Source organism: Lepidochelys olivacea (genome assembly GCF_965140295.1).
Source record: "Lepidochelys olivacea isolate rLepOli2 genome assembly, chromosome: 14".
Classification (NCBI taxonomy): Eukaryota; Metazoa; Chordata; order Testudines; family Cheloniidae; genus Lepidochelys; species Lepidochelys olivacea.
In genome coordinates, this window is record NC_140424.1 from 17364600 (window position 1) to 17377485 (window position 12886).

Below are 12886 nucleotides of genomic sequence, written 5' to 3' on the forward strand. Positions count from 1 at the left end.
AAGACCCAGAATCTAGGTGGCTGAATGTTTTCTGCTTATTAGGATTAGGTATGTGTGGTGGGAGGGAATTGACTCATGGAATCTCTTTGTTACACAAATTTTGAATTACCTGGGCCATCCCTAACTTTTTAATTCCCATCTCCATTAGTCTTATGATCTATCTATCTATCTATCTATCTATCTATCTATCCCTAAACATAGAATCATAGAACTGGAAGGGATCTCGAGAGGTTATCTAGTCCAGTCCCCTGCACTCATGGCAGGACTAAGTATTATCTAGACCTTCCCTGACAGGTGTTTGTCTAACCTGCTCTTAAAAACCACAACCTCCCTAGGTAATTTGTTCAAGTGCTTAACTACCCTGACATTTAGAAAGTTTCTCCTAATGTCTGACCTAAACCACCCTTGCTACAATTTAAGCCCATTGCTCCTTGTCCTCTCCTCAGAGGTTAAGGAGAAAATTTTTTCTCCCTCTTCCTTGTAACAACCTTTTATGTACGTGAGAACTATTATCATGTCCCCTCTCAGTCTTCTCTTCGCCAGACTAAACAAACCCAGTTTTTTCAATCTTCCCTCAAAGGTCATGTTTCTTAGACCTTTAATCATTTTTGTTGCTCTTTTCTGGACTTTCTCCAACTTATCCACATATTTTGTGAAATGTGGTGCCCAGAACTGGACACAATACTCCAGTTGAGGCCTAATCAGCGTGGAGTAGAGCAGCAGAATTACTTCTCGAGTCTTGCTTACAACACTCCTGCTAATACATCCCAGAACAATGTTTGCTTTTTTTGCAGTAGTGTTACACTGTTACAATGTGCTTGTCACTGTAGTTTCTAGGCACCACTGCTATTGTGCTGGATGGTGTATGAACAAGACTAAAGCAAAGTTTGCTTCCACTCCATCAGAATCACCAAACAAGGGTACTGGCTTGTTCAGAGAATCAGTAATGGGAGAGGAGAGTCTTTTTATTTTAAAAAAAAAATCTCTGGATCACCCATTCAAACCTGGCCCCAGATCTGTAATAACTGACCTGTTCAGTGGTCTGCGTGAAATGAATGTTTGGTGGGTCTCAGCCCAATTCTTATTAGGCATCTGTCTTTGTCACGAAATGTCCACCCCAAAAGCGCACTTAAATTGGTCATCTCCCACAGAGAGACAAAGGGCTAAACTGACCATGAAGACTGAACGTCCTTCTTGCTGCTAGAGGAGCTTCCTCTAAGTTAGGGTTGAGGCACATTGGCAGAGGAGGGTACGGGGGAAGCTGACGCTGCCTCCAACTTGACACATGTAGACAGAGGCCTGCCCTCTCCTGGGCTGTGGCACCTTTCACCAGCTCTAACCACCATTAAACATTGTAAAGAAAAAATATACTCTGCCACCGCATATACCACTAAATAGCAGCAGAGAGGGAAATGATCTTTCCAGGCCCAGGTGAAAGCGTCACAAACCAGAGAAAGTAAAGAATTGCAGAGGTGGCTTTAAAACACAGGTGGCTTATGGTCGGGGGGGCAGGGTCTTAGGAAGGCAGATCTTGGCCAGAGTGTGGGTGGAGCTTGCTGGGAAATGGTTTCTGACCGTTTTTAAGGAAAATGAAAATGTTTCATTAAAAAAATGTTTCAAAAGAAATATTTCCATCAGCACGAAGCATGGAGCCTCTCAGCACCACTGTGACCTCATTTGAGAGCCAATGGAAGTCACCTCAGGGACTCCATTCTTCCCATCCTTTCCTCTCCACAAGAGACGGCCACTTCTCTCATCCATTAGTCTGCTCCCAGTTAAAATATAAAGCCGTGCTTTATTGCAGTCATTCCTAGGCCCAGTGCCTTGGTCACCTCTGGGACACCCCTGGGGATGGTGCGACATGACATTGTGCTGCGCGTCTCTGACTTCTCCATTGACGTGTTCTGTCATGCGTCATCTGCCGCTAATGATAACTATTAGATGCCGCCCCTTTGGATTTTAGGCAGAGACAGGCCAAGCTGATGTGGGGGCTGGTGGGGTTTAGGGCAATGCTAATCAGGGCCAGAAAACAAATAGGAAGAAGTCAAACTGCAAGCCACAGCAGATGAAGAACGGAGGGATAATGAGAAAAGTGACTCAGTGGGACAAAGTGGGATTCAATGCGATATGGGAAGATCAACAAAGCAGGTTCAAGTGTCTGTGCTGTTGACTGCATTAATCATGGCGAGGCGGGCAAGGTGCCAGCTGCAGGGCTATCGTTGTTCAGTAATTTCATTGCGCCTGGTCTCATTCCAGAGTTGCACGGCAAACCCTTTATTCCTGTGCGCCCTAATGTCTAGAGCCTCCTGCTCTCTCCCACCCGCTATTTCTTTAGTCCTGCTCACTTTTATTGCTAATCATAGCTTCCATTTAAATGCTAATCGGTCTCAGCAGAGGCCCTGTTTTACATATAGCGTGTCTTTTGTGGTGCAATAAAGCTTAAGCTCCAAATGTTAAATCTCCATTGAGACTCCATTAGGCATTTTTCCCCTCTGGGGCTTGGTGAAGGGGGTGGGGAGGTGGAGCAGAGGGGAAATGATGCATTGCTTGCAAAACGGGAAACAAGACACAAAGATTATTCACCCTTTGGGATGTTTCACTGGTGCTCCTTTGTGTCTCCCTCTGCGTCCCACCTACCTCCTTAATCCCTTCCTCATCAGCGCTAGTGGGCACGCTGGACCCTATAACGAAGCAGGTCTGCAGAGGCCTGGAGAGCAGAGCCAATCAGAGTTCCTGCTGCTACACTCTGCTCCTGCCCCCAACACCAGCACATGGTCCAGACCTAGACCCATCAAGCTTAGCTCTGCTGCCATCAGTGGATTAATACCTTCAGGAGTTCTGTCCCATGCAGCTGTGGTCACTAACTCAGCAGGAAACCCTGTCCCAAAACAGTGCTAGCCTGGCTGCTGGGGAGGCGTTTGCATTGGGAGGTGGCAGGTGATGGGCTCGGAATCTCTAGGCCGGATTCAATATTTTATTGGCAGCAGGCCTTGTTTCCTGTTGAAATTTCCTGCTGTGGGTTTCCTTGCAGGACAGCACTCAGATGCTGCCAGTCTGGAGAGTTGAATACAAAACATTATTTAATAATGGGTTGGTCCCACTCCCTAGCTGGCAGATCATACCCCCTCGGGCCATGGTGCTGTGCCTAGCACACTAGCTTGTCACTAGAGCTGTCTTGAACCCCAGGTGGAGATCCTGCTCTGTGGCCTATGCAGTAGAGCAGTGGTTTTTCAACCTGTGATCTGCGGACTCCTTGGCATCCGCAAACTATGTCTAAGGAGTCTGTGAAAGGTGGTCATTACCATAGAGCAGTGGTTTTGAACCTGTGGTCCATGGACCCCTGGGGGTCCAAAGATTACCTAAGATTCCCAAAGGGGTCTGCACCTCCATTCAACATTTTTGAAGGGTCTGCAAATGAAAAAAAGTTGAAAACCACTGCAGTAGAGAATAGTCTCCCTATATCCCCAACTCCTCTGCGCATCGATGATGGAGAGGGCAGGGTCCTGCCCAGAATCTTTGCCACTAGCAATAGAAAGACTGGCTAAAAATCCTGAAAGGCCCCAAGCACACTGAACTGACATTGACGGGGGGCACCTGTTCCATGAGGCCCTGAGCTGACAGACCCTTTAAAAAAGGACAGGGATGTGCCTGGGGGTGTCTCAGGCTGCAATGGGGGTGGATGGCATTTGAATGCATCTGAAATTGTGTGAATGTTTCCCTGGATTTCCCCCCACGCCCCAACACTTTGGCTAGGCCACTACAGGGGGTCGTTTCGTTGAGGTGCAGCCCCTATTCAGTGCTAGGGAAGTGAGATGTAATTGTTTTTCTGTGAACTTATTGCTGGTGAGAGAGGCAGCATTGGAGCTGGAAGTCCTACATGGCATGGACAGCAGCCATGCAAGTTTCTCCACCCTGATCCATGCCAACGTGCCTCATGTGGGACCCGCAGGCGGACCACCCATACTGCTGGATGGCTTTAGACTCCAGGCCCAGGGAATCCTTAGCCTCCCTGCTCAGACTCCCCGCAAAGGTGTTGGATTAGTGCTGACAGCTGTGGTGGTTTTTGTCACATTGACACAGTGCACTTGGAACTGCACTGAGACCTGCCAAACTCATTTCATGTACAACACAGATAACTGGCAACATTTCTATGACCCAAACAGGCCCTAGTTCTTGAGCACCTGCCACCCACTTTAAAAAAAAACTTGGTCAACAGTGTTTGGATGGGGGTGGTGCAACATAACAGAATATGTCAGTTATTGCATGTCTGGATTAATGTGGAGGTACCTGCCCCGGGAATGCACTTCCCTTTCTAAGCTCACATGTCATTCCCCTGCCCCAAATTTCCTGTGTTTTACTATATAGCGGCGTTGCTGTGCTATGTAATGCTCTGAAGATTTCGGTCTTTCCAGTCACCCTGCTCTTACAATCCTGGGAATACCCTCTTCTTTACAATGTTAGCACTCTCCCACATAGGCCAGGCCCTATGCCCTGTAATGCTGGCACCCTGGTCTCTCTGCTGGAGCCAGGGCCGGCTCTAGGTTTCTTGCTGCCTCAAGCTCCGAGAGTTGAACTGCCAAAGCAAACAAACAAACAGACGAAAAAGGACGGCCGGAATGCCGCCCCGGGAATTGTGCCACCCAAGCACGTAACGGGCTTGCTTTGTTGGTGCCTAGAGCAGTCCTGGCTGGAGCTCTCTCCTGGTGCCTATCTCCTGCCCAGAGTGGGCACCCAGCTCTTGGTGGCTCTTTAAAGATTTCGTCTTCTAGCCAGACTTTTGTGTGCTCTGCAGGTCATTTGAGAAGCCCGCTGGTACATTTGCACCTGAGCAGTGTTTGAGATGAACCCATGTCCCAGGACGTTTTCTATCCTGTGTTTACCCCAAACTGTTGAAAACCCGGTTTTCAGTAAGAAAATGCAGGTTTTGATAAACACACACAAAAAAAATTTTTTTTGCAAGACATGGCACATCTTGATAATGTCGACAGTCTTTGTTTCTTTATCTTGGCCATTTTTGTGACACAAACTTTGAGCAGCTCCAAATATTGTAACTGTTGTTGTTGTGGTAGCACCTGGAGCCCCCTCCAGGGAGCAGGGCTCCATCATCCTAAGTGCTGTATGACAAAAAGTCAAAAATGCTTACTGCCTACGTTACGCTAAGAGACAACAGGTGGGTACACCAGACAGACAGTAGGGGCTTTTGCTGTGTGTGGGCAGCACACCACACACGTGTAATCTCCAGGCTTTCTTTTGATTCTTAATTGCCACATTCTGAGTTCTGATCTCCTAGAATGAGGGGAAAGGAAGGAACGAGGGAGTCTCACAAAGAGCCATTTGTTTTGCTGAGCCCGTCTGTTGTTGGGGCTCCTGTCTTTCAAGTTCCTACTCCATCCACATGCCTCCTGGTAGCAGATGGCTGCATGTGTCTGTTGGCGTTTCTGACAGGTCCAACATGATGATCGCCAGCATCCCTGAAAGTGCCCAAGAAAACTTTGGCGGGGTAGCAGAGGTGGAGACAAGGCCATGTGTCTCTCCAGACAGCAGATTGCTTCAGTGGTGCACCACTCTCCCAGGAAAAGATGCTTGAGTGAAAGGGGCTAGAGATGTGCAAAGTAAAGCGGGTCAGAAATTTTCCAGTGGGATGTTTTCCTGCTAGAAACTGGTGATTCATCTCAATCTAAACTTTCTGCGGAAGCCATGTTGATTTCAACTACATTTCACCGCGACTTATTGGAATGGAACATTCTGGTTTTTTTTAAGGACTTTCCAAAATTTTATTTTATTTTGTATTAGATAATAATAATAGTATAAAACAGTCAGAATTGAAATATTTTGTTTTGATTGACCTAAAACAAAAAATTGTTGAAAATCATTCTGATTCAGAACTAAAAAACAAATATCGAAATTGTGGAACTTCCCAGGAAACAGAAGTTCTGGGTCCCACACAGCTCTGGCGCAAAGTGTGAGGAATGATTAAGAATGGATTAATTAGTACTGGAGATTAGTAACCCTATCCACATTGCTGCTGTCCCTTGCTGGGAGCCAAGCGCCCTGCTTCTGCAGTCAGCCCAGTGGAGTCTTCAGAGCAGGCAGCAATGCAGCAAGCCATGTCTTTGGAGCACTGGTCGGTGTTTGTGTGCCCACCTTACACCTGACATTAGCTGCTCCCACCAATAAAGATGGGCCTGGAAATGGGTTGTAGGAGGTCTTGCTGTGAAAGGAAACATGAAAAGGCATTAGGAAAACTGGTCTGTGAGTACGAGCTCCAGTAACTTTCCTCCTCCCACAGGCACTCTGAGCTGGGTTTGTAAGTGGTGGGCAGCTGAAAGCCCTAAGCCAAGGGGAAGAGAGCGGTCTTTCCCTGCTTGTGACTATGTCCTATTGCTTCCTTTCCACAGGTAGACCCTTACGTACCCTATGAATACACCTGCGAGGGGATGCTGGAGCGGATTCACGCCTACATTCAGCACCAGGTCCGTGACCGCTCTCCCACCCCACAGGGCTTCCCACGTCATTTCTTGGGGGAAGCAGCCAGCTAGGCATCATGGCCAGCAGACTGTATTTAAAGATGTACAACAAACTGCAGGCCTCGCGCCCTGCCCCGCCCCTTCCATGAGGCCCCACCCCTGCCCTGCCCCTTATCTGAGGCCCCGCCCCTGCTCACTCCATCCCCCCTCCCTCCGTCACTCACTCTCCCTCACCCTCGCTCACTCGCTTATTTTCACCAGGCTAGGGCAGAGGGTTGGGGTGCGGGAATGGATGAGGGTGCGGGCTCTGGGGTGGGGCCAGAAATGAGGGGATTGTGGGGGAGGGGACTCCAGGCTGGGGCAGGGGATTGGGGTGCAGGAGGCAGTTCTGCGTGTAGGCTCCAGGAAAGAGTTTGGGTGCAGGAGAGGGCTCAGGGCTGGGGAAGTGGGAAGGGGGTTCAGGGTACAGGCTCTGGGCGGCACTCACCTCAGGCAGCTCCTGGAAGCAGCGACATGTCCCTCTGGCTCCTAGGTGGAGGTGCAGCCAGGCAGCTCTGCAGGCTGTCTCCGCCCACAGGCGCTGCCCCTGCAGCTCCCATTGGCTGTGGTTCCCAGCCAATGGGAACGGTGGAGCCGGCGCTTGGGGCGGGAGCAGCGTGTGGAGCCCCCTGGCTGCCCCGGAGTCAGAGGAACCTGTCGCTGCTTCTAAGAGCCATGCGAAGCCAGGGCAGGCAGGGAGCCTGCCTTAGCCCCACTGTGCCGCCAAATGGACTTTTAGCAGCCTGGTCAGCAGTGCTGACCAGAGTCTCCAGGGTCCCTTTTCGACTGGGCATTCCAGTTGAAAACCAGATGGCTGGCAACCCTAGCTGTCAGACATACATCCTCACCGGTGGCTCAGGACACAGCCAGCTAGCCGGTGGCAGGGGCTACAGCCCTGGGGGCTATTGGTGTCTGAATCTGAGAGGGGATTTAGGACTCATGAAAGTCAAGGGCCAGTGCCTCTGGCTGGAGCCCGGCATGGTACTGGCAGGAGCCATGGATGCTTCTCCCTAATCCTCTGGTGGCACCCACCAATTGCAGCTTTGGGACTTTCCTGAGTAGGGGCTGGGTAGTGAGGTGGTGCTTGTGGTTGTGATTCAGGTACCATAGCAGCCCTGCCCACCGCTTGTCTGGGCTGTGCCTGGGTGGAGACGAGTGAGGAGTCGCGCCGTATCTGCAGGGATATGTTCCTTTGCAGTTATCAGTACATCCTGGTGACAAGGAGAGAGATGCTCTGTATGGAACCCTGCCACAAAAAACAGGGGAAATAGGGGGCCGCTCATCTCTGGGACCCTAGTTTAGCTCCAGATCTTAAGTATGTCTGTAGGCATTTATCAGAGCAAATCCCTGGGGACTGGGCTCCCCATGAACGTTTTTCCTTGCCGCATGGGGTCCTTGGGCCCCCTGTAAGCTGGCTCCTGGCGAGGGGATGCACTGGAACCTGGGAGAGCCGGAGCAGAAACAGCCTCTCATCTGAGATCCTTTGCTCACAAAGCTCGGCAGTGTGGGAAGAGCCCTTTGATCTGTCTGCTGCAGGGAAGGTCCACCAGGTCAGGGCAGGAGTCAGTAACAGAGTCGGAGTCATATATATTCAGCAGCCCTAGCTGCTGCCTGGGGAGGCCCTCGGGAGTTACCTTCTAGCTGGTGGAAGGGACCTGAGCTCAAGGCAGCAGAGCGAGCCTCAGCTGCAACCTAGAAAGTGATTCTCTTCAGACTGGCCTGATGTTTAACCGTTTCCATTCCGTGGGGCACTCTGTGACCTGTCCTTTTCTGTCCCGCTAGGATTTCTGTGCTGGAGCTTCTCCTCCTCTGCCAGCGAAGCCCAATGGCCATGCTATGCCAAGCTCGCCAAACCCGTTCACCCTGTCGCCAAACGCCACTCACCTTGTGTGGTCGTACAACGGCAGCAGCGCCCCCCATGTCTGGCCTCCCATGAGCTCCATGCAGGTGTGGGTGTCTGAGGCTGGGCGAGCCTGCACTGAGACCTGTCAGGAGCACGGGCTGGTCTGCGAGCCAACATTCTTCGAGTTTCTCAACAAGAAGGACGTGTTTCTCCAGTGAGTATGGCTCTCGCACCTTCACCTTGCCCCCCTGCATGGTGGGGTGATAATAATCCATTGTCCTGCTATAGCACCCCTATTTAAGCACCCCCAAAATGCTTTTCTTAGGCCTCAAAGTACTCCTCTATCATAGGGCAACATTATTATCCCTGTGTTACAAATGGGTAAACTGAGGCACAGAGAGGTTAAGGGTCTGATTGGCAGAACTGCACAGGCCAGGGCCAGCTAACGTCAGTGACAGCCATGGGTGCTAAGCATCTCTGAAAATTAGGACCTAAGGCCAGAACGGTGAGAAAAGATCAGCTTCCTCACCCAGGCTTAGCTCCAATTTAAGTGTAACGCCGACCCCTTGGATGGGTTGTCAGCAGCACGGATCAGACCTGGGACCTTGGGATCTTTATACATGAGCTTGTACTATCTGAGCTAAAAGATGCCCCTTTCTTAACCGAGACCATCACAGGCTCATCAAGTGCTAGTTGGCCTGGCCAGCACTAGAAGGGGACAGAGTGCCACACTGGGCAGACATGGCTCACGTTAAGTTCTGAGAGTGCTCAGCATGTGGTGGGCATGTTGGGTGCTGAGCTCCTTGGAGAGTCTGGCCCTAGATGTCACAATGGGAGCAGCTGGGCACTGAGCTCCTTGGAGAATCTGACCCCACGAAGCTTACCCCAGGCTGCACACCAAGCCAGCAGCAGAGCCAAAAACAGAACCCTGGTATCCTGTCTCGCAAGCCCTTATTCTAACTGCTAGGCAACACTCCCTCATTGACCTTTTGAAAGGTGAGGTTGTTCTGTTCTCCCAGTGCTACTTTCTGCAATTTTGCAAACACAGCTCCCCTTGCTGTAACTCCCTGTGGTCCATTGCAGTGCCCTTTGTACACAACCCCATATGCAGTCTGCTTTGTTTGTGTCACTTGGATGCATTGTGCCTGAATGGGCTTCTGCTTCAAAACAAATGTTGGATTTTTCAGGCACCTTTCCCTCTCCCCCCGCCTTTTATACCTTTCTCTATAACACTCCATTTTGAACACACAGGCAGTAAAGTTTTTAATAGGGCATAAATCTGCCTCCCGATTCCATGCTGCACTGTGGACAATTAAAATGCAAGCATTGCCATTTCTGTCACACCGGTCAGGCAGGCAATTTGAGTCCTAGTGACATTTTTATATGATAAATTAGAGCAGGAGTGCAGATTCCACTCACTCCGCTCCTCCCCCCCCCCGCCCCCAAATGAAATCACCTGTTCAGAGTCAGTAGTTCAGCTCGGAGTTTATTAGGTAGAGTCATTGGACATGCAGAGATACCCAGGGCATTCTGCTGCTGACCAGAGGAGACCCCGGCATTCTAGCTCCACCTACAGATTGGAGGAAACAAGACAATCTCACTTTCCATCCAGTCCATTCCTCCCTCTAGTGCTACTCCAAGAAGTTTGCTGGTGCTGGCTGTAGTCAACCCAGCTCTCAGGGTTTGGCTGTCGTCTCTTTGTGTTTCTTGCCCCTGGGTCCCATCTGGAACCTCCCCTCCTGGTTAGCTCGCGGTTCCCCAGGGGAGTTGAGCTCACTCCCAGGGTACTTTCTGAGTCCAGTTACCTCCAGTCCCTGGTGCTGCTCCATCAGTGTCCTGTAGCTAGATCAGAGAAGAACAGACGTCCGGAGCACCGCACAGGGCTGCAATGTCTGTCTGCCCTAAACAAGGCAGGGAGGAAAGCGAGCACAAGTCACTGGTCAGGTGTGGCTACCGGGCTCTCTCGCTGTCTCTATTAGCCTCTCCTCTTGGGAAACTCACCCGCTGCTCTATGACCAGCTTCACTTGTAGGTAGGGCGTGCTCTGCAGGTGCACCTACTCGGCACTGTCTGAGTGCAGAGACGCTTGTTAGCTTGCTGTCAGCGGGATGGGGGCGTGTCCCATCACACTGGCCTCTCCCTGCCCTGTGGCCAATCTCCTCTCACAATAACCCACACATGGATCTGATACATGCACCTCACATGTGTCACACAAGTGCCTAGAATCTCTCAGATGCATGGGAGCAGCTCCCATTGAAATCAATGGCCGCCGCACGTGGCCGTCAGAAAGTGCAGTGTGGCCCAGAGAGCCTATTATGTGTCCTTGTGCCAGTCCCTTGGATTCCATGGGTGGTTTGCTTGGGCCATGCGGATTGCACACATAGGTTGGGATGATCTCACAGGTTCCATGTCTGGGCTGCATGGGTCACACAGATCTCAGGTTGCTCAGGTAGCCACATGTAGTTTCCAAGCACTTACTATGCAAATCATACATCACTTAAGCTTAGTGTTATTGTGGGGCAGGGACAGGTCTGCAGTGACATTCGAAGCAGGGAGGTTCTGTAAACAGAGCAGTGTTCAAATCTCCCCCAGAGATGTAGCAGCCCTCCCTAAAGTCACATTCTGATCCAACGTGAAACCCGCTGAAGAGCAGGTGCAGAGATGGACACAGCAACATTCAATTTTGGGTATTTGTTTGCCAGGCTTCGCATTGCCTGTGACACCACGGAGTCCGAGATGAACCACCTCTACCCAGCACTGGCTGAAAATGTGCCGGAGTGCTACCTTCAGAAGGAACCGCTGCTGTACAGCTGCGCAGGCTACAGCACCAAGTACCGGCGCCTCTGCCCGTGTCGCGATTACCGGAAAGGACAAGTGGCGCTGTGCAGGGACTGCTTGTGACTCTCCCAGAGCCCGGAGAGCGTGTGTTGTGACACGCCACACGCAACAAGTAGCTTTTTCTCAAAGCTTCTGCAATACCCAAGAAGGACAGGACAGCTCCCTCTTCTTGGAAACTCATGTCGAGACTTTGGATGTCAGACTCTGTCGGTTGTTTTATCTGCCAGTCAAACGTCCGTGAATCACCATCTGCTCATGTTGGATTTTTTTTTTCTTGAGACACATCTCCTTCCACACCCAAGCCCACCTGGACTTCAGAGGAGCCCAGAGCTGCTTCAGTAGGACAAGGCACCAGGAGCCTTTGGGTTTGGGTTTCATCCTCTTTGAACGTCCTCATTTATTTATTTATATTTTTTATCGAATTAAAGCAGCAAAACAACCACCGGTCCTTCCTGAGGAGTTATTTGGAACAACCTCCTTAGAAATACTTACGTGGGGGTGACAGATCTTGGAAGGCTCCAATGCCAGACGCATCTAGAAAGATGCCTTCGAGTCTATCAGTGCGATCAGCTGTCCAGCCTTTGGAAGGGGAGGGGGAGGCGTTCTACACACGCTGACGGGAGCACGTCTCTTGTTCTGTTCCTACCACTAGCACTCGTTAGAGCTTGGGACCCCGGCCCTGCAGAAGTGCGGGGATTCTGGGCATGACATCACAGCACCAGAGATGAGCGTCCCAGTGCGGTAGCTCAGAGGGGGTGTTGATGTTTGTGGCATTCATGTGCCAGAACAGAGCGTGCAGGGATCGACCCGTTCACAGCTGGGGCCAAAGAGGGACGCTCAAAGGGAGGGAGCTGACCCCGCCCCATCAAGTGGTTCCCCATCTCTTCTTGCAGCTGTACTCATTTCCCAGATGAAGGCCTTGGCTGTAGCAGCCAGTCCTCACCATCCCCAGGACGGGGTGCTCTGCCCCTTTAAGGGGCTGGGGGCCTGGGGCCAGCCAGCCCTGTTCCATTATCAGACCCAGCTGGGAAGGGGTCAGGTGTGTTCCAGAAAGGTCTGAAAGAGCTGCTGGAAGGGGAGCTCTGGGAGAGAGGTTGGTGCCTGGTCCTGGAGCAAAGGGGTGGGAATAGGGGCAGGGGAAAGACCCCTGCAGCTAGGGCTGCTCAGGGGAAGAGCTTTGTTTTGTGTTACTTTGTGAGTTTTTTGTTTGAATTAAGATCTGGCCCCAAGACAGCCCATGGGAGAGGTGTTAGTCCTCTAGAGGCTGGGGAGACAGGCCAACAGCCCTACAAACTCCCATTCAGTCAGAGACATTCTGCACCACCAGGCAGCATGGGCTGCCCCTGTGAGATCGGGGTGTGGAGCAGCCTGACCCCTGGCAGGTTCGAGCGGGCACAGCAGGCGGAGGGGTGGGCAGAGGGGTGGGGGGGGGAGGGTTAGCTGGGCAGCAGGAGCATCACAGCTGAGAGATCCCCCCCAAAAAGAGTGGCCCCGGCCCAAGGAATCTGCTGGTCTCTCACCGCTGGGGGAGGGGGCACACAATGCTCACCCCCTCCACTGGGAGCCACCCCCGGAGTGAGCCTGGCAATTATCCCTACTGCCTATGAGCAGAATCCACTGTGTGGAGGCTGGGGGGCTCTCCCGGTGCTGGCGCAGGGCTGGGGTGGAGCGTGGGGGGCGGGGCTCTCTCCCGGTGCCGG

At 51.6% G+C, this 12886-nt stretch overlaps 1 protein-coding gene across 1 annotated transcript in view; it reads left to right on the forward strand.

The window, feature by feature from the left end:
* MGAT5B (alpha-1,6-mannosylglycoprotein 6-beta-N-acetylglucosaminyltransferase B) overlaps positions 1–11625 on the forward strand; it is a 170188-nt gene extending 158563 nt beyond the window's left edge. Inside the window, exons 15-17 of the mRNA XM_084646624.1 lie at positions 6399–6473; positions 8289–8563; positions 11051–11625. Coding sequence (XP_084502750.1) covers positions 6399–6473; positions 8289–8563; positions 11051–11249 — 549 coding nt within the window. The 3' untranslated portion in view covers positions 11250–11625. The remainder of the gene's footprint in view (positions 1–6398; positions 6474–8288; positions 8564–11050) is intronic.
* The last annotated feature ends 1261 nt before the right edge of the window (positions 11626–12886 follow it).